At 45.4% G+C, this 21,971-nt stretch overlaps 2 protein-coding genes across 4 annotated transcripts in view; one reads left to right on the plus strand and one right to left on the minus strand.

Annotated features, from left to right (window-relative positions):
* Positions 1 to 21,971, plus strand: part of LOC139622196 (protein eva-1 homolog A) — a 219,650-nt gene that overhangs the window by 63,579 nt on the left and 134,100 nt on the right. The window lies entirely within an intron of this gene.
* mycn (MYCN proto-oncogene, bHLH transcription factor) lies at positions 14,510 to 20,213 on the minus strand. 3 transcript variants are annotated; one of them, XM_071479431.1, is made up of 3 exons: positions 20,061 to 20,213; positions 18,974 to 19,620; positions 14,510 to 16,595 (listed from the first exon to the last, which is right to left on the minus strand). In XM_071479431.1, exons 2-3 carry the CDS (start codon positions 19,596 to 19,598, stop codon positions 15,814 to 15,816), a joined length of 1,407 nt encoding a protein of 468 aa, XP_071335532.1. In that variant the 5' UTR covers positions 19,599 to 19,620; positions 20,061 to 20,213; the 3' UTR covers positions 14,510 to 15,813. The 3 variants fall into 3 exon arrangements, with proteins under 3 accessions (XP_071335532.1, XP_071335534.1, XP_071335533.1); XM_071479433.1 differs by having other exon boundaries at positions 14,510 to 16,592; positions 20,061 to 20,200; XM_071479432.1 differs by lacking the exon at positions 20,061 to 20,213 and adding an exon at positions 19,699 to 19,796.

Raw genomic sequence — 21,971 nt, forward strand, 5'->3', positions numbered from 1 at the left:
CAGGTCAACAGGAGCTCACCCAGATTGACAAAGAGAAAGAGAGGGATGACGAGCGAAAGAGTGACAGGCCGTGATAACAAAAGCGACCACAGCGTGGTTTCATGATGGCTCTCCGGGTGAAAACCGATGAGTTGTCAGATCCGGCTGGGCCAGATGTTGTATCACTCCAATCAAAAACCTTTTTTACACTTATGTAAAAGTCCAACCATCCATTACTGAGATGTGATCAAGCACCGCTGTCTATTTCTCCATGTTTAAAAACATCTGACATCTGACAGTTCTTGCTGTCCTCTCATTGCTGGTCAGAGGTCAGAGGTCAGAGTCAGTTACAGATACAGGTTTTGTTTTTCTGCTCAAGGACACTTTAGTGTATGGAAAGATACATGGCCAGATTGATCCTCATGTACTAAACCACTGAGAGATAATGAGCTATTTCCAACACATGACCAAGGCAGAAGTGTCAGAAGAGGAGTCCATACTCCAAAAGGCTGAAGAGGCTTTAGTACCTGCCACTGGCATGTAAATTGGACCCTCAGAAAGTGAACGAGGCTGCCTATTGTCTCTAATGGCCTCTTGTTAGAAAAGCCGCCTACAGTGTGAATTTGAGTTTGTATGCACGCTCCAGGGTACGTGCATATGCACTTCCTAGTTGCCCCTTAAGTTTACTGCATTTCAGCAGGAAACACAATTAGCCCAATCAAAGTGAAAGGAAGGGGTCGGGGAGGCTGGGAGGAGGGACCGCGTTTTATGAACATGGGTGGTGAAACAGCAACATTGTGACGGCACAGAGGATATTAGGTGCTGGGCGGCAGCTTTTTGATGTAGAGGAGTCTTTAGCAGGCGTCTGACTCTTGTTAAAGTGGACCGACATACAATTAAAGATATATGGCCCGGGACAGCCGTGTGATTTGGATACATTAGCGGATTAGATTTTAAAGGGAGTTGTTTAAAGGATGGCCAGTAAATACTATTCAGCACTAATGTGTGCTATCATGTATGCAGTGAATTAGGTATCGTTTAAAAGCACCACTTTTAAAAGCATGTTAATGGAAGTCTATTAAAAAGGGATGTTAGGGAGATTAATTATTGGTCCACAAACTGCTGTGTGCGCAGATCCTCATTACAGAAATAAAGTAATAATCCCAGATGCTACCACTCTCATTTATCTTTTTCTCTGTTTGTCTCTTTCTTTTCAACCCTCCCCACATATCTTTCTGTGAGGATGCTTTTACATATAGAGCTTTTACTGTATTTTATGGCCTATGAAGACAAAGCATTCAGCAATGTGACAGCATGCTCAAGACAAAAAAACATTACTGCTTAAATTCAATACTGGCAATTAATGTGTGTGTGTGTGTGTGTGTGTGTGTGTGTGTGTGTGTGTGTGTGTGTGTGTGTGTGTGTGTGTGTGTGTGTCACTACTGCTGTTGGCGGTGTGGATGTTCTGCTGTGCAGTGCTTGTGTCTGGCAGCAGAGGAGTTTAGCAGTCATGTGAATAGTCATATTGTGTTAGCCTAATTTTCACAACAGAAGCTGCTACCACTACTGGAACAGATGGAGGAATTTATTCTGGTAATATTACAGAATGCATGTGTGAAAAGGTTGTGAAAGTCCAGCATGTGCTGATCCCGTATCTTCAATAATTTTGATAAATCTAAAAACATATCCTATTCTTCTCCATTTTGGGCTTCATTTTGGTCTAAGACTGTGTCTTCTATAAGTTGTTTTGGTGTGATGATTTGCCAGTGTAAGTGTTGGTGTAGCCATTTGCATCCACCGTAGAATTCCCATGTCATCCACGCGGAGACCTCTGTCCACAGTGAAAAGCCTGTAAATCTTCTTCTTTAGCCCCTTTTTTAGTTGGTAGACAACACAACTGTGCATCACACCCAGTATCAGGTAAGGAGTGGGACAACCAGCTGGCTGACCAAATCATTATGTCATGGTTCTGATGTCATATAATAAAATCCAAACGAGTACAGGTTTTTGACACATGTTAAACCCAGTTTAAAATGTAAATGCATTTATATGTATCTGTTTCAGTGTAGATGCGGTCTGGCCACTGTTGTCTGTCTGCTAGGTGTGAGGATGAGAGCAGCTGCCAGTGGAGGTATATAAAGGAAGAGGGGGCCAGCTATTTAAAAAGTTATTGAATCAGGAAATTCCTCAAACACTCTGGGAGGGGGAGTCATTGCAAGGCTTAGCTGACCCTCTGTATCTACCCCTCTCATACCCCTGCGTGGACTCAAAAGTGGGCTCACTGGATGTCCCTTAGTCAGCACATGCAGGGGGTGTGGACAAAGGGTCCATTCTGCCAACAATAGGGGGCATTTAGACCGTCACATACCCTGGTGACTCCAAGGGTGGGGATGTTGGGGGTGGTAGGGGAGCAGAGAGAGCGTGGAGATTTGAGAGAGTTTGGAACTTCAATGGAAAAAAAAAGCTATCTATAGAAAAGGGTCAGCGTTGTCCAAAAGCTAAGCTTACCTATGGGCCAGGTCAAAGGTCAGGGAATAGACACACAGAGGACTCCCTGTGGTAATGCTGAGAGAAGCAGAGGTAATGGGGGTTGGGCTTAATCATAAGAGAGGACAGACAGCATGGATCTAAGACTGTGTCAAAAAACACATTTGTTTCAATGTGACCGTTGCATTAGCACAGTAGGTGCCAAAAACAGCGGGGTCATCAGGGCAAAAAGTTGATCCTGGCTCAACTTTTGCTGCAGCGTAGTCCATCACCAGGCTGTGCACTGCGCTGGCCAATTGAATATGTGTGAACACACAATCCAGGTAGAATACCCTGGAGCCTGTGTGGTGCTGCGCTGTGCTAATTTGGCTGTTTACCACACATGCATCACAACAGAGGAACAGACCAGAGGGTCTTGTCCATGGGTGAACAGTCTGAGATGAGATCTAGATGCAGGACTCCCAGGTTAGCTCCCACCCAGCCTTACTGTGATGATCGGCCAGAGAGACGTTGGGGGGGGGGGACATCTTTTGACGAAACGCTTGCACGAGATAAAAATATGTGGATATGCAAATTGTGTGTCCTTGTGTTAACCTGCAGTGACTTCAAAGATCAACTACCCTTCACATAAAGCGCACACAAGCTCAAGGGGAAAGTAAAGAAGCCACTTTCATCCACATCTAATGGAGGACATTTTTTTTTTCCTCCATCCTCACACAGCTCCCATGTGCCCCATGTGCCCTCCCTTCCCTTTCTCTGGTCCAAATCAAAGGCTGATACTCTAAACGCGATGAATGACATTGATCTTAATCTGTGAGGAGTAAGGGTAATTTCGATGGGTGTGTGTGTGTAAGTGGAACAGAGAGAAGGTCACGGGGTCTGTGGAGAGGGGGAAGATGATCTCTGTGCTCCAGCAGGGCACAAAGCGAGGGCGCGAGCTACAGGAGCACTCTCCCTTACAATGCGCCCTGAGGATCGTTAAGTGATTGTGTTACAGAGAACAGGTGAACTGCGTCTCTCTCCGCCTCGTCTTTTATATTTTCCTCTCTATTATGATTTACAGGGCTATTCTTCTCTCCTGCCACCTCACCATAACTTGTGCTGTTCTTTTGAAGGCGGCCTACTCGCTGCTATTGTACCTGGCCAGCTTTGAAGTGCCTAAGTCTTAAATGATGATGAGACAAGGAGAGTGCTTTTCTTTAACAGCCAGGGTAAAGGAGGCTCTTGTTTCTGACAGGTGTCTTTTATAGAAGGGAGTGTGCTGGACTGGTGTTTTGTTGGGGATTGGGTTCCACCCTATCCCCGTCACCTGCTAATTGAATAACATTAGCTTGCCATCTGTGGAGATTTACTGGAACTGACCTCAGTGTGCTGTTTAGATTACAGATTAGCCAAGAATATGTGAATATGAGTCATGTAAATAAAGACCACTGTTGTTCCCGGCATGACAAAAACAGACACTATGTGATGATTTCATCACCATCCAGCAGCAGAAGGTTCACAGAAAGTAAGCACAGACACGTGCAGAGTTTTCAAGGGTTGATTCACCCAAAATTACTACAAAACATTTATTAATATTTATACATGCTAATAGTTTTGATTTTCCGAGGTTTAAAGAACACCTTAACTCTTCCAGTACATTTTCCTAATCCACCACCGGCACTCTCTTTTCCCCATATTTATAATCTATATGCCACACACTGTGGAACTCATCTGACTTATTTTTATGTCAGGCTAGGTATTGCAGTCGTACTAAAAGCTTGTGATTTGATGAATGAAACTGATTCCTGAAAAGCTAAATTCTATAATGAAACTGACCAAAAAAATTTTACTTCATATGGATCAGGGCAAAAAACTGATCCACTTAATGAGGATACATCCATTCCAATATAATGGTTAATGTGGTTCTAACAACATTTAAATGCAACACCTGCCATTGCAATGTCCCCATTATTTAAAATGATCCATATTTCTCACCGTGAACAATTTTCATAACATTTTTTAGCTCCTTTTTACCAAAGAAATTGGCCCCTTTGAAAACCGTTGACTGTGTAACTTTGGGTGAATGGGCACTTTAAATATCAACTGGTCACGACTCACAGTGGCTCACCCTTGCGCAAGGCACTGCATCCCAAACTACGCCAGGAGCCTTTAGTGGGTAAACTGCCTTTTAAAGACTAATGTAGCTCGTTTTCCAAACACCACCACATTGCAATCTGCTTTTAGTAATCCGACCTAGTTAAATACGGTAATTCAAGGACAGTAGCTCTATGACACCCATTTCCGCTCATATACGCTGAACACAGTGGGTAAATGAGGATGATCAGCCAGACAGACTCCATTCATGTGGAAACTAATCACATCAGCTGTTATCTCTTCATTAACTCCAGTCTAAACAGTGCATCCGTATTTGGTGTGTGTGTGTGAGTGTGTGAACGTGTACGTGTGTAAGCGACACTGCAAAAGTGAGAGTATGCATAGAAATGCATGCATAACAGTGCATAAAGGCATTTGTCTTTGTGTGTGTGTGTGTGTGTCTGTGTGTGTGTACCCCAGCTTTGCATCACTGATTCCTCTTCCAGCCCTGGTGTAGATCTAGAGCCAGATAGCGGCAATGCACAGGCCGCCGCGGGCCACAGCCATCTGGGCCTAGCCCCAGGCGACTGTTCTCTAGAGTGGGGGGTGTTGGGACTGTTGTTGTGGTGGTGGGGGGGTTGGAGGTTGCAGGACAGTATTACGCCATGGACGGGGGTGTGTGATTATGAGGCAAGGTAGAATAAATACACCCCTCCTCCCCTCCATCCGTTCGCCTCAAGCTTGTGGTATGATGGAGAGAGGGGGACTGAACACACAGCTGTCCTCAGCCATTATCAGTGATGGATGAAGCCAGAGCAGAGCATCAATGGCATGCCTGGCGCTCACTCACTCGAATGTGTCAGCGTATTGGTGTGTGTGTGTGTGTCTTATTTAATTGTGTGTGTGTGTGTGTGTCTGTGCACACACAGAAGAGAGATAGAGGAAGGACAAAGAGAGACAGAATGTGATGGCGTGCCAGGAATATCCCGATGACGCAAATTAATCACTCACAGTGTTTTGGACAACAGAATGAGTGGAACAAAAGAGGAAATATGTGCTCAATACATTTCCTGTAGTAAATCTTCCTGTTTTTCAATTGGATTTGGAGTGGGCGAGGTCTTATCGGAGCAGCTGTTCCAACTGCCAGGCCATGTTAGCTTCCTCTGACGGCTCTACCTGTGACAGTGCAGCATATGTCCTTCGGTGGAGGGCAGGTTTAGATATGACATTAATTAGATGTTGAAATTTCTCTGCAAAATAAATCAGTTTCACTTTCCATAACCTGTGGATTTACCTGCAGGGACAAAGTAAATCCACTCAAATCTTTTGCATGCGAGTTCAATAAATTTGCAACGTTGTCCAATAGCAAGCCGTCTTTGACAGGAAAAGGAGGAATGGAGGAAATTATCATAGCTTATTAGCTTTGTTGCGCTATCCATTTTTATTTAACCATACTCAGATTGTGACGGGACGAGGTCTGCTAATGTGTTGGCTCACCAGTTAGTTTATCATGTAACCCCTGTAGCACCGCCTGTGTCGAGAGCATGATGAGTTCTGGTGAGACTGGACTTTTACATGTGCTCCTATGTATCAGTGAAGTGGTTATTTTCCTTGCAGAGCAACTTGAAAAATCCTGACTTAAGTCCTTTCCTGTTTTTGAATCAATGTCCTGCAAGGTCATATTGGAGGACTCTAGAAAGTGCTGGCAGGGCCTGGGAGGAGGAGACATAAAATAAACCATTTGTTTGGTGTAACTACCCAGATGGATTTTGAATGCCCTAGATAGTTCAGATGTCTGACGATGACCAATGCACTGGTGGATTGTATCTGAAGTGTCTCTGTGCAGGAGGAGGGGGGGTTAAATCAAATCCAATGATGTCCTCCACTCCCAGTCCACCAATTAAAGTAATCAATGCCACGCCTGAGTTACCACAGCATCACGGTCTGGGCTTTTCTTTAGGGTTTCATTCACATCAGTTTGTGCCTTGTGAACATTATTACCTTATCCTTACGGGCGATAAAGCCATCGTCCCTCTGAATCTAATTCTTCCATAATTAACCTTGTGCGTAATCCTGAGAGCTTGCTGACGGATGTCCAAAATGCTAACTCAATCCCCAGCCAAGGTTTCCCTAATTTGATTAGTGTGCACTGACTCATGTTTGCACAATGCCGTTGTCTGACTCAACAGCTGTCAAACAGAAGAGATGGGCATAAGCCACCAATTAAATATGCTAATGTATTTCATCCTCTTACATAGGCGAATTATGTGCGTGTAGAGAGTGGATTCGAGTTAGTCAGTTGTACTGATTGTCTAAATTTTCATCGTTAATTAAAAACTTCATTTAGTCAGGGTCAACTTGTCAGCACACACCATTAAAGAACAGTAACGACTGCAGGGATGAGGGGTGTACGTGGAGCAAGCTGGTTTAAACCCAATCTAATAAGAGGCAGTGATTTGCATCTGTGTTGGGCCTGAGAGCAGAAACAGGCTGGTGTTATTAAAATTGAGACTGGTGGTTCTGTCTGGAGCTCACTGATCCATCAGAGAGAAGTGACAGCGCGGCAGACAAGCCTGTAATGGACTGGTCATGGACCAAAGACCCACCAGACAATACGCTCTCACAAAGGAACGCAAAAAAATACAGCGGCGAGTAGGGAGGCTGCATACAGAAAGATAAAAAAAAAATAAAAAAATCAATAAGCAAATAGTGATAGTTAATCGTTATACTCGCAGCAAATCACATACATGAACACTCACAAAAAGAGACAGAAGCATCTTTTATTTCCATTAAAAATTGACCATGACACTTCAGTAGCAGTTGCTTTGTCTTACACACATCTATGATCTATTGTTCAGAATCCTTTTCACAGGTCCAGATATGCCACCTACTGACCTCCCCGTCTCTCCCTCTCCCAGTGGTGTGCAGATGAGTGCTGGCCCAACTGATAATGACGGGGGGATATTGAAAGACGAGTAACCCTGCCGTTTCTCTCTCTCTACGATTCATTAACCCGATTTCCACTGAGCTCTGTCCCACATGTGTCAGCGAGGCGCCTGCTGAGGATTCTGCTGCCCTGCCCGGCCCCCGTCCTCTGCCCCGTCGCACACTGCAGCTCGCCATCAAACCGACAGATAACTGTCGAGGAGTGAGGTCGCCCCCGAAGTGTCGATAACCTCTCTATGTACGCTCTTGAGGCTCTCAAAATTGCGTACTATTTGATCAATACTCTGCTCTGCTTTAAGATTTTAGATTGATAGTGTTATGTATTCATTGATGCAGTTGATTTAAATTTACTGAGCAAAAAGCCTTGAGATTTTGAGATTTAGATCTTATCCTCTATCAGCTAAGAGGCATTAGTAGGTAGGATTTAAGGTGGAGTAAAACCTTCGCTGGTAGCACTGCAGAGAGCCATCTTGAAGGCTTATTGCTGTTATAAAACAGCAGTAACATACAACTGAAATTAAAAGATTGCATTTTAATGTTCCAATCTTACTTTAAATAAATAATAAGTGAGAGACCAAATGCACGAAATGTTTTTCATTTCATGGAACAATATAACGCGTTATCTGTAGCCAAAAATTGGAGTATTGGTTACATTTACTGTTAAAATTTGATGCAGTGGAGAAAGAGAGGAAAGGGTTAATTCATAGACAGCTCATTTGAAACCATCACATTTGGTAACGAAGGGAAAAACAAAGGAAAATATCCCTCAGACTTCATATATATGAAAAAAGAGGAAAAGAAGAAGGATGAAAAAATGAATAGGGGAGTGATTTTAGGTCAGTTCATTAATATTCATCGTAACTGTCATGTTATCACAAGTGTGTCTTCTGCGCCAGCATCTTATGTGACTCACCCACTGTGAGCAGAGAGCTGTTTTCAAAATTCCTACCTAAGACTGAAAACAGATGCATGTTTAAAGTCAGGTTGAGTGTCGTTTCTTAGTTAGGAGTGTGGAGGCAGACTCCACTTGCTGAACAGACAAAACGTGCTTCAACCGCCTCCGATACCTCAGTACATCCTGCCCTCGCCCCCTATCCAGGCCTTGTGCAACCCCCCCCCAGGGGCATGCAAAGAGGGATTTGCAGTGTACACAGTCATCATGAGGCTTCAGCAGTGCCTCAGAGGGTCAGTGGATGAATGAATGGACTGACTGGACTGCTGGAGTCGCCCAAGATATTATTAAACTCTATCTGTTTTTGTTTTGTTTTTTTTTAAATATGGGCCTGTCTTATCACTGTGACATAGTAGTTAACTAAAAGGGAAATGAGCCACACAATCTTATCCATACCATCTTAAATGGAACAACAAATAAATGTATTTCCTGAATGACTTACATCCGTACCCTTTGGGTCTAAAATTTCCCAAAAATCAGAGTTTGAGCGGGTGTATCCAGTATCTTCCTTTAGCTCACTTTTTACCCACCGATCACTGTCACCCTTCCTTGCAGGAATAAAGGTCAAGGGTCAAATCCGTCCAAGCTCGCCGGTGATCAAACACAGCACTAATTCAGCGCCCAGTGGATGCCAAAATGACCATTTAATCAACTGTTACATCACGCATTGCCTCCTTCCTTTCCACCCTCCCTTTCTAATCTTCCAGGCTAACCTTTGGTGACATATTGGCTGATAAAACAGAAGTAACCCTTGTGGTGTGGAGAGTTGAAAAATGTAGCAGTCGAACACGGCCCCATTCAAACACAAACGCATTGATTTGTAAGCGTAAACCACCAGGGAGTCTGGAAGGTCTGTGCAGGCCTGAGGTGACACGGCTACTCCACAACAGGCCCTCAATCAATATGTCTCTCATTGAGTTTTTACCTCAGCGCGGGACAGTTTCCCAGCCGGCCATCCGTTCAGCTGAGGGCGCATGCAGAGGATGGTTTAGCTTAGTCTAATTTGGTTTACAGGCAGAACAGACGGTGTTTATTGGACCAGAAAACCATTTGTTATCTGTTTCCTCTGGAGGAGTAGTCATGAATCAATCTTGGTACAAATGTACAAACACAGAAGCGCCCCGGTGATTACTCCAAATAAACACACACACACACACACACACACACACACAATGGGATAAGCACACACATACACGAGTGCATATGCATAAACACACATACACAGAGGGAGGTAGAGTGAGTGCGCTTGCGTACACACAAACTGGCACACAACCCACTTTTAGGCACACACACGCACACACACACGCACACACACACACGCACACACACACTTGCTTTAAAAGAGGAGTAATCAATTGAAGGCAGAGGGAGTTTTGAGTTTTGTTTCTGCGACAAATGACCACTGCATTAATAAGCTCTGCTCAAAGTGTGAATCCCAATATTTACAGTCGGCCACTTTGTTTATACGGACCACAATATATGCTTTATCTTGCAGCCCACCCATAGTGCATCAAGGCTGTCGCAGAGCAGTAATGAAATGCCGATGGTGGCACCCATATAAACTGTGCAGTTAGTTACAGCAGGCTGTAAGTAACATGTGGCTGCAAGGATACAGGGTCAGTCTGGATTACACGCAAATTTTTCCATCCAGTGTCAAAGTAAAAGTGACAACCTGCTAAAACAAGTGTCTCTGAGTGAGGCTCTGAGCTCGTACCTGGCACAGGGGTGGAGCACTCTGTCTGCCACTGACCACTACACGTCGTTTTTTTTACGGTCTAGTTGCTACGTGAAGGAAGTGCTTCACAACCAGTGGTGGAGAGGTAGGATGAAGGGTGAAGCTGACCGATAACTAAACTTGGAGCTAGAGGTCTCTAGGTTTACTTTTTATTTGCTCGAGTTTGTAGATGCCCATCTCTGAGAGTTCTGCCTCAACTCAAATACATAAGAAGTGAATCGAGCGGAAAATTGAGTCTTTAAAAGGCTACATTTAAAAACACAACAGCAATGTTTCTTTATGGAGACCGTGTCCTCTAGTTCCAGTGAAAACGGTTCACAGCAGCAGCTAATGGTGTAGGGATTTAAAACAATGAACGATATGAGTCCGGCCGGGGAGGCCTTTGTTGTGTGTTGTCCCTCATCTCTCTCTCTTAACTTTACTCTCATCTTGCCCCCCAAAAAGTTTTTAAAAAAAAGAGGTTTTGTAGATTATTCTGCTTAACCGGGGCACGTTACATGCTGTTATTCTATTTTTCAAGTGTACTTTTTCAACATTGTGAGAACCTCAAGCAAAAATTCGTAGACTTTCATTGGAAGTGATGATGTGATTAGTGGGAGTTTAAAATTCTCTTGTTTTCTTGGGCTGTTCTTTCGGTGATAACTGTATATTTTGTGGTTTGTGCAATTAGTTTTTATCCGTCTCGTCTGTCTCTTCTGCTCTCCACAAAAGCGCTCTGTAAGCAATGGTTTGAAAAGTGCTATATAAATTACTTACTGACAGCTAAGTGTCTCTAAATCTAAGGTGTGTAACACGGTGGTTAAGATTGGCTGTTGTTATTCACACATTAAAGCCCTAATAATACTGTTCTACTCTCAGCAGTGCAGCAGCTGACAGCGAGTTGGGGCTTGTGGCGTTTACTGTTAGATGTCATGTTGTGTAGGAGATCAGGCGCTGACAGATACATTGCGAGGACACTCGGCACAGAGGGCTGATTGCCAGAAGCTTGACTCCAAACAATGGCTTCAAAGAAATATGGAACTTACATAAGAGCGCAGCACTTGGGTGATCAATCCCTGCACAACAATGGCATTCAAAATCAATATGGACTGAGGATGTGCCAGAGGAGAGGATGAATGAAGGAAGTGAATGGACGTCAGCACAGATATATTATATCAGTGGACGCATTTGAATGTAATGACTCCTGAAAGGTAAACTGTACTGGGGTGAATTTGTTTTAATAATTAGTGCTTCACAGAGGCGTTTCCCATTGTTAGCATTCTCTCTCATTCCGTTCCCTCTCTTAATCATTGCCTTTCTCTCACGTTTTATCTCTCCCTCTCTTTCTCTCTTTTCATTTACTACTTTTTAGTTCTTTCTCTAGGTGCTGTGTTGTGGAGCCAAGGCCGTTTCTTCCTCAGAACGCGCTCTTGAAAGGCTATTCATGGATTCTTCAATGAAACCCTATTACATTTGTGTGTGTGTGTGAGAGAGAGAGAGAGAGAGAGAGAGAGAGAGAGAGAGAGAAAGAGAGAGAGAGAGAAAGAGAGACGAAGAAAGAAAAATAAAGAGAGGGAAAGGTATTCCGGGGGCCGTGCTACAGTACCATCTGTATGCAAATCTCCTCAGACTTTGGTAAACTTTGATCAAACACTAAGGCCTCCTTTTCTCTCCCTTTCCCTCCCTCCCTTCCTCCCTCTCCTGCCTCCCTGTCCACTATGTGCTCTGCAATTACTGTAGCCCCACAGCTCTTTGTCAGGGCTGCATATTAGGAACCCCCCCCCCCCCCCCCCACCACCACCACCACCACCACACACACACACACACACACACACACACACACACACACACAAGTTTTCTGCCCCAATACCCCCTTGATACCCTCCTTGTATCGGGCTGTGGTTGTCTACCTACCACAACCCCAACACACACCATTTCTGAGCACCTGCGACCACGCTGGACCCCACAACAGATGGTGACACCCCCCCTTCATGTTCACTCACTAACACACACACACACACACACACACACACACGGACACACTCACCCCCCCCCTCCCACCCCCCCAGTTAGCAGGGCTCTTGGCAAACAGAGCCCGCTGTGGCGCATGGGTGATGGGCATGCCTTTGTGCAGAGGTTGGGCACATTGCAGGCACACACACTTGTGTCGGGGACACACACATACACAGCAGCCATTGTTTCCTCCATATGGGAAGGTTAACATGTTGAATACAGATCCGGTGTCCAACAGGACAATGGAAATGTTGTGGCAAGTGTTGTCAATTAACGTCGGCGGTAATAAAGATCTCAAAACAGATGACAGACGCACAAACACACGCGAAAAACACAAACATGCCACATTATCTCCTGTGTTGCTTTAATATACATCCATCAGTGGGGTGTAAGCCCATTAGAGTTGTGTCGTGTGTGTGTGTGTGTCTGGGCAGTTTCAGCCAGGCAGTCAGTGGGCAGAGGGATAATGGGTATTAATCAGGGAAAAGCCTTACGTCTGTTTAACGTAGGACATGGCCTCTCCCTGAACGTCAGCTCCTCTCTCAAACAATTAGCCTCATTTCAGAAAGTAGATGGCTTCGCTGTAGCTGTGGCTGTGTGAGTGTGTGTTGGCGATCTGAAGAGGAAGCATGTAAGGCAAGCGTGTGTGTGCACAGCTGAGAGGTGTACGATTTTGTTTAACGCGGGGAGTGTGGGCGGGAAATGTGGCACTGGACACTATTACAGTGTGTGTGTTTGAACAGTACTGTACATGAGCTTAGTGTGTTGGTTTTCCTATTAAATGTGACGCATAATCTTACCATATGAAGCACACTGCCTCTTTTAGCTGTCATATGTTGTTTTTCTTTTCTTTTTTTTTTGTCCCCCCCCCCCCCCCCCCCCCCCCCCCATTTTTCTGGGGGATGTTTTTGTCCCTGAACTTGTTTTCATCCTATAACCAAGCAGGATAAGCCATTAGGCAGATGGTAAGGGGAAGTCCCATGAGAGGACATACACACACGTGCACGCACACACACACACACACACACACACACACAGACTCCTGTGCCACACACATACATGCACGATAAGTGCGCACAAAGACACCAGACCCACCAGACCCCTGTTATGTAATCTACCAGTTCCACTCCCCCACCGAGAGGCTCAGTCTTGGGCTGTCTCAACTCCAAAACAAAGCCATCAGTCTTCATATAGCTGTGTCTCTTACATAGTGCACATGCCTCTGGATCATTTGGGTCCTGCTCTCGTGGATGAAGGGGAGTCCTGAGCAGTTCAATGTGAAGAACATGGCACTGAAATAGTAAAGACTGGAGTGTTTGATTCATCTCGAGGTGCTGTAAAGCATCTGCTTAGAAGAAGAAAGGGCCACACTCTCATATGGTGTCACTGCTTTCTTAGCTAAAAAGGATTAATCAAAGTCATAAACAATGTGTATTTTTATGTCCTGTTAATTCCCTTCTCGGCAAGTCTCTTTCTCTTTCCCTCTGTGATCACACCGTCGTGCTGAATGGCTACTCAGACCGTGGCAACAGATTTCTCTTTCAGCCATCTCCAGAGAACGGCTGGCCAGACTCCTGAGTGGCACATATTTGGGCTAAGGCCCGGCGCTGGAGTCACAGAGGGAAAGGGAGGAGGAGGAGGTGAGGTGAGGTGAGAGGAGGAGGAGGAGGAGGAGGAGGCCAGAGCCATGTGGCTGATGTTGGTAAACAGTATCCAGCCTTGTCCTGGCATCGTGGCAGGCAGCGCACAAGGCCGGAGATATCAGGCGCCTGGGCCACACACAGACCGGGACAAAAGGTAGACACACATACAGACATTTGCATTCATACACACACACACACGCACATGCAGGCAGAAATACACAGACTACTAACAGACAAATAAAAGACTCACTCTCGGTGTCTGCTACTCAGCAGCTGCTCCAGTTTCCATGGCAACAGCCCGAACAATGTAGTAGGAAGAACTGTGTTGGTGAGAGAGGGAAATAGAGAGAGGCGTGTGTGTGTGTGTGTGTGTGTGTGTGTGTGTGTGTGTGTGTGTGAGTGGATGTGTGTGCTCCGGTGCACTTGAAATGCGTGTGTGTAGGTGTGTGTGTGTGTGTGTGTGTGTGTGTGTGTGGGTGGGTGGGTGGGTGTGAGAGGCTACAGAGGGGGAGGTAGCCGCAGGGTGCTGAGACAGAGAGGATTCAGAAGACACTCTCTTTATTTCTTTGTCAGGATGAGTCTTTGAAAGCAGCAAAACAAATATGGAAATGTCGAGGAAAAGAAGCATAGAAAGAGGCAGCGAGGAAGAGGTTAAAGGTAATGTTTTCAGTGGCAACAAAAGATCCACAAAGACAAAGGTGAGGATTTTATGATGTCTATTTATTTTTCAAAATGAGGTATTTCAAAGTGCTATGAGTTGCAGCACTAAATGTACATTTTAAAAATGAAAAAAACAAACATCTTATATCCGTTTACCCAGTTCTATGCACCCGATAGTTACAAATATAAACAAAAGAGGAAGAAAGAAAAAGGCCAGGTACATGAGGATAGAACACATTTGCTGTACAAAAGAATTATTTGAGATAGAAGAAGAACAAATGACAAGATAAAGTGATATCTACCGAGAACTCATTTTCATACGAAAATATAAGTATCAAATTTAGTATGTATCAGGTTCACACTAAAAGCATAAAGGTGTGTAGAATTAGTAATATGATATAATACAAAGAAAAAGAAGAAAAAAAACAATATATTGTTATTTTACAAAGTTTCATGACTCTCAAAAATCGAGGCCTTACAGTACTTTTAAAGGTATATAAACTTCCAGTCTAGTTATTGGCAGCTTCCTGACATGTATAAAAAAAACCAAGGACAAAATGTATTACAAAACAAGGCAGATCTGAGTGTATTTTGTCTGTACACTATTGTTATATACAAAAGTGTCGGCTAGCAAGGTGCACAGTTACACATCCACTGACTTGGTTTGAGCACCAGTGTGAGAGGAGTGAGAGTAAGAGAACCTGTAGTGGCATTGATTATGTGACCCATAACGCCTCAGTCATCATAGTCTCTTCAGTTTTGCAGTGGTGAAGGCAAAGTAAATGTGCACTGCTTCTTGTACATGAACTCTCCAAGCAAAGTGCCCTCTAACACCTGTCCCTGTGGGAATCACCTGATTCCAGGCTGGTGTCACAGTGAGTACAAAAAAAAAAAAAAATCTAAATAAAAATAAGATACAAATAGAAATGATATAAAAACCAGAGGAAGGGACGACCAAAAAAAAGTCTGTCCTCTCTCCTTCCTCAACCTTTTCTCTTTTTATCTTTCCTCAATGTGACTGGATTGAAAAAGTAAACCCTAAACATTCTTAACGTCAACAAATGTGCAAAAAAAGTGGCGGCAGTGAAAGTCCGAGCATCCCTCCAGCAACCCCCGCACCCCTGCCTCCTCCGGGTGTGTCGGCATCCGGAGACAAACGTCCTCTGAGATATTGTGTTCGTGTGTGCACATGTACAACAGAGATGCAGGCCTATGTGTCTGTGCTGAAGTGTAAAGGCCTATATATGTGTGTATGTGTGTCTAATTCAGACAGACTGAGCTGAGACAGGAGGGGGGGTCATCCAGGGTATCTGTGAGTGTTTCTGTGTTGTAGCGGTTGTCTGTTAGCGAGTCCTTGCCTGCTCCAGCCTGCGCATCAGCTGCTGCCTGCGGGCCTGGAGTCTGTCCTTCTCTTGCTGGAGCCTCATCTCCTCTGTCTCCAGCGAGCTCACGTACTCGGTGGCCTTCTTCAGGATCAGCACCTTCGCCGCCTTCTCGTTGTGTGCCAGCTCCGGTACGTGGTCGCGCAGAGTCAGGAAGCTGGAGCGCAGGTCGTTGCGGCGCTGGCGCTCCAGGATGTTGTGGTTCCGCCGGCGCTCGCTGTCCTCTGAGTCGGAGCTGCCCCGTGGGCTGCTGTCCCCGCTGGCGCTGCGCTTGCTGCGTGCCCCCGACATGCTGGTGACTGAGCTGCAGGATGTGGAGGAAGATGAGGAGGATGATGAGATGGTTCTGGTGGGAGGCCGCGGGGCGTCTGAGGTTTTTTGCCTCTTCGGAGGTGGCGCGGGGTCGTCATCTGAAGCATACGGTGAGGGGGCTGCGTAGTTGTGCTGCTGCTGGTGGACCGAGCTCCTCTTCAGGATCAGCTCCTGAGGAGCTCGGCTGACGAACCGGCTCACCACGCCGGACCCCGACACCATCCCTCTTCCATCTTGACTCTTGGGATGAACGGAGATGGTGACGGTGCCTGTTGCCATGGGTGACGCCTTGTTTATTGTGGAGCGCCTCTTCTCTACTGTAACCACATCAATCTCCTCCTCCTCCTCCTCTTCTTCTTCTTCTTCTTCTTCTTCTTCCTCCTCCTCATCATCTTCTTCTTCCTCCTCTGCTTCATCATCATCTTCGTCTTCTGGGAAAAGAAAACATAATGTGAGTGACTTAATCGCTCTGACACACAAGCATCCCCACTATGTCATCAATGTGTACCAGCAGGTGACAGGTATGTATGTGAGTGTGTATATATATATATATATATATATATATATATATATATAAGTGAGTGAAATCCAGAGAGTGTGTGTGTGTGGGAATGAGCGTGTTGCTCAACACTGTTTGCATAAGCAGAAACCTCTTAATGCTTAGTGTCAGTCACTCCTCAACTAATCTACTCTGCAGGCGTTGACACGTTCAGTTTCACTGCTGAGCAGACAGGCTCTCTCTCTCTCTCTCTCTCTCCTTCTTTCAAAACTTCTCCTAATCTTCTCCGGTGAGACGAGACAGTTTTAGTCTGATGCCTTCAGTCTATCAGTGCAGCTCCAGTCACGCTGACTGTGTGCAATAGCAGCAGCATTAAGAACTTCACCTTAACTTTGACCTGTGATAAACGATTTTTTTTTTTTTTTTTTTTTAAATAGCCGAGCTCCTCATCTTAATACCTGTGCTGAAACCGAGCTGAGCAGCTGAGTCTTAACATCGCCTGGCGCCTTTGAAGATGAGAGGAAGTGGCCGATCATGAGGCAGGGGAGTGTGTGACGCCCAGTTAAAATGCCTTTTGTGATAATGGCTCTCATTATCAGCTCAGGAGCATCTGAAGAGTGTGGCATTTTACAGCTTACAGTAACCCACTTCAGACACTGCTGCACCAGGATGCTGTCTCAACACACACTGAACGCACACAGGCTGGCGCTGCCATCAAAACAAAGCCTGGCACAGCTGGGTGGATGAGGGGGCGTGGCTGGCTTTTGCCACATGTGAGGCTGGGATTTAGCTGCTCTGAACGAAGCAGCTCATTTATTGGGCTTGGGAGGGGTGCAAATAGAAGAAAGAGCACAAATCTTTGTGTGTGTGTGTGTGTGTGTGTGTGTGTGTGTGTGTGACTACATAATAAATAAAAATAAATTAAAACATTAGTCTTATTTCTCGGAAAACAATCCAAGTACTTCCATGCCACTTTTTTTTTTTTTTTGGCTACTCTCTTATATCTTCACACCTGGTTTTTGGAGTGGTGGGTTTCCCTTGTTTTCGAGCAATACAGGGATAAAGCTACATTGTTGCCTTTTAAAGTCTGTGTCTCCTTGATGACAGAGTAAAGAACGCGTGGATAACACAGGAGGACGCGTCTTAACGCTGCGAGCGGCGGAAGCGCATTGGAGCGGTGCTGTGCGCAGGGTGGCGGGGCGGCAGGCGATCGGATCACCGCCCTTTTTTAAGCCTCGGAGCTGGAGCGGCGCCAGGGAGACAGCTGTCGAGATGGAGCGCTTGTTCAAAGCTGTCACCCCCCGAAAAAAAAAAAAAAAAAAAAAAGCAGCCGGGGCCCTCCTCCGTCCTCTTTTCTTCGCGTTGGAGGAGGTGTTTGGCAAGGCCGGCTGACTCTGCCCTCTGTGCCAAGCTGGGGGCCTTTGTACTACTGTTTCACAGCGAAAACACGCTGATAAGGACCCGTGAGTGTTTGTTTAGGGAACTCGTGGGCAGTCGTGAGAGGCAGAGATGAAGTCTTAGAGCGATTAAATACACACAGCACTCATTTCCGAATCTAAACACAACCACTTCCTATATTATTTCTCTAAAGGAACGGGAGTGTGTCGATCTGCATTCCTGCTTGTATTATCTCGTAGTGGGCTATCCTTCCTTATGACATTATAGTCGAACTCCTATTCTCCCTCCCCAGGGCTAATTTTAGTGCCGAGCTGATGTCAGGTCGGCAGTTTGTACAGACTGTCAGAAAGAAGTGCCAGTTTCTCACCCACTGTGCGCAAATTGTCCATTAATCCATGCGTAATGAAAGCTTTCACGGCGCCGTGAACCAGACACTTTATCAGCTCGTCGCGTTATTGAACACCTTTTCATCTCCCCCTCCTACAACCTGGTCCTGGAGCAGTTAGTGTGTATGTGTATGTGTGTATGTATGTATGTGAGTGTGTGTGTTGGTGTCTTTTTGTTTGGCTCAGATGTCAACTGAGTTCAGTAAGGCACACAATTCCCCATTTTACTGCCATCTGCCGGATGAAGAGCCTTCTGATTACATAAACCTTGTTCACTGTGTCACTACTACACTTTGTGTGTGTGTGTGTGTGTGTGTGTGTGTGTGTGTGTGTGTGTGTGTGTGGAATGTAACAAGGTAATCCGATTCTGGGCCAGTCATATGAACAAACTCCACTCACACCAATTAGGTGGGCTACTGGGCTTATAATAACGATGATAATGATAATAATAGTGTGATATTTCAGTGTTGGAGCAGTGTCCTTAAAAAAGGAAACAAAGGCTTTTAGCGCATCTTCAGATTCTTACCGGAGTCACTGGAAGCGCTTCCGTGGGATGTGGATGTGTTAACGTTCCCGGATGAGTCTCTGCTGCCGTTCCTCTTGTTGACCGGGAAGGGGAACACTACCGTGGGGTCCACACACTCTGACACCGAGCTGCGGCTCACCGCCTCCTGCGCCTTGACACACACGTTCCTGCCGCCTGCTGTGGCCGTGGAAATAGCCTTGCCGAGTTTCTCCGTGACCACCCGCTCCAGCTTTTCCCTGGCGGAGAACCCACTCCACATACAGTCCTGGATAATGATGCTGTTGGGGTTAGTAGTATCCAAAGCGGAGCCGAACAGGTCCCCATCGTCGGACGCCCCCCAGATATCATCCTCTGGCAGTAGCAGCAGCTCGGAAGCCCAGTCCAGAGGGTCCCCTAAGCCGAAGCCCAGAGGGTCTGTTTCCGGGGAGGCAGTCGCTGGCTCCCCCGGTAGCGCAGCTCGGCTCGGGGAGAGGGGCGGAGTGGGTAACAACTCGAATTTCTTCCAGATGTCCTCCCCCGGTGGCGCAGAGTCGGGACCACAGAAGTAGAAGTCCTCATCCGGATAGAAACACGGTTGCAAGGAGTCAAACTCCAAATCGGAGTTTTTACTTATGATCGCCGGCATTCTATCCCACAATCACAAAAACCTGTAAAAGAACAAAAGATACTTTAGTCTCCAATGTGCAAGAGCGTCTCTCCCCATTCCCCTCTGTCCTCTATCACACCTGAAAACTGCGTTGTAGAAGGAGCATGAGTCAAAGCCCACACACAGACACCCAGTCTGCTTCACTAAATTCCACACTCGCTCCTCTGTGGGGTTTAAAAAAAAACAAAAAAAAAAAAAACACAAATCTCACAGGAGAATGTGCGTAAATGTGACCGTGACGCACAAAGTCTGCTTCAGGACGCATTGGCTCACCACTCTCCAAACACACCAGAAAATGTGATTAAGACACAAAAAGCATATTCACAGAAACAAAAAAAATAGAATAACAACAATCAAACAGAGGCAATGTTTTGTGTGTTAAATGTAGGGAAAGTAATAACGCGTTTCCATATTTATGCGCAGAAATGAGAAGATGCTCACCTCGACCTGACTTGGGATGATTATGTGCGAACCAATTTTTCTCGTCTCTCGCAGTCAGTAATACAGACACCAGATTTGGAGCAGGCATCTACTTTGGGAGCACAGACAGTCCTCTGACACACATTGTGGCTGGCTGCAGAGTGTTATACACTCAGTTCTGCGGGAGGAAAACAGACTCCTCCCTCCCTGGCTGAGGGAGGGTGGTACAGACGGGCTTTGGGTTTGATGCGACGCGGGAGACAGGCTGGCTGGGAGCTTTCTTTCAAGGTGAATAGAGAAAATAGCCTAAACACTGCAAGCAAGAACGAAAGCAAGAAGAGAAAAAAAAGGTGTTAAAAAAAAGGGAAAGAAGAAAGTAAGAAAGGAAGAATATGTATTATTGACAGCCTCAGGCGAACTGTCCCCCCCCCCCCTCCCTCCGATCTCTCCACTGGGATGTCAAACCCAGGATCAGGAGCCCAGCGGCTGTTAGTGATTTGATGTCTTGCTCAGATTGCTCAAGGGCACTGCAGCAGGCTGGATGCTGCTGCAGGCCAGCCAGTCCAAGTGTTTATGAACCATCCACACCCCCACACCCCCACACACGACACTCAGACACATTACGTTATTAATAAAACAATGTATTATGCTTCATTGAAGAATTTTAAAGCGTGAATTCAGGTTGTTGTTGTTGTTGTTTTTTTTTTCTTTAAGTATTATATGTAAAAACCTTCAGTCTAGGCTCAATGAGTCAAAATGCTATCAACTAGTAATAGTTTTGTGCTAAAATAATAACCATAATAAAAATGTAGATAGATGTATAAATATTATTATTATTAATAATAATAATACATCAGTACAATTTCTTATGCGAGTGCCATTGATTGAGGATGATGTGTAGAGATCTTTTCCTACACATTAAACCCCCCTGCCCTCCTCTTGCTCCCCTGTAGTGCTCTGAATATCATTTTCTCTTTTGTCTGAGGGCCAGCAGCGGCAGCGGCAGCATCATCCCGGGATGACGGGCTCACTGCGCCCTCCCACGGACACACACGAAACAGCAGCAACCGCCAAGCCGAGCGAGCCAGACAGACAAAGACATAAAAACACAGAGTGGATTTTTTTCTTTTTTTTTTTTCTTCTTCCCCTCCTTGAAATGAAAGGAGAGAGGGGGGGGGGGGGAATGGCACTTGGAAAAAATAACAAACTCCTCTTAAGCTATAAGGAGCAGCGTTTCCTCAGACAATAGGCAGCGTTGGACGGAGCAGTTTTCAGCTGTCTCCGGAATAAAACAGGATCCGAGAGGAGCGTGTTACGTAACCGCAAGCGGTGGTTGTAGCCTGGAGTCATTCCCATTCCCTTTTCTAATGACAGCTTAGGAGGAATGGCGCATCTGTAATTATGCGCACAGGCACAGGCGCACACACTGTCCTCCCCCCTGATATTGACTTATTCGGGGAAAACGTTTACAAAATGGATTCCAGTTGAACGCCAGCTGTGAGCAGGGAGGATGACAGCGTCCACTCATTTCCACTCAAACAATGGCAGATGATAAAAGCAGCATTTATTATTTTAAAGTGCACCTATAAAAAAAAAAATAATAATAGATAAAAATAAAAAAGGTAATAGACCAATTTAATGTATTTGTTGGCTCATTTCAACACTTAACATTGAACAATTTCCTTTCACCTGTGATGAATTTATTTAATAAATGTATAAGTTAAGGAATACAGGACAGTAACAATACTATCTAATGCCAGAGACATGTTTTTTTAGTCCCTGCTCTGTTGAAATATTGTGTTTTTTCTGTCTTGGTTGGGGTTAAGTTCAAACAGCTATGACCAACGCAAAGTGAGAATGTGCAGCTGTTTTTGTCCACAGTAGGAATAGCAGGGAGTTTCCTGGGACTTTCAAGCCAGCTCCCAGGAACTG

Source organism: Trachinotus anak, unplaced genomic scaffold (genome assembly GCF_046630095.1).
Source record: "Trachinotus anak isolate AG129_WGS33_773 ecotype Australia unplaced genomic scaffold, CSIRO_AGI_Tana_v1 ptg000005l, whole genome shotgun sequence".
Lineage (NCBI taxonomy): Eukaryota > Metazoa > Chordata > Actinopteri > Carangiformes > Carangidae > Trachinotus > Trachinotus anak.

Excerpts from the sequence above, each read along its gene's own strand:
- mycn (XM_071479431.1), bottom strand. The coding sequence starts at position 19,598 with ATGCCGGCGATCATAAGTAAAAACTCCGATTTGGAGTTTGACTCCTTG. Across the intron at positions 16,596-18,973 it reads AAGCGCTTCCAGTGACTCCG|AAGACGAAGATGATGATGAA; the intron begins GTAAGAATCTGA and ends TTCTTTTCCCAG.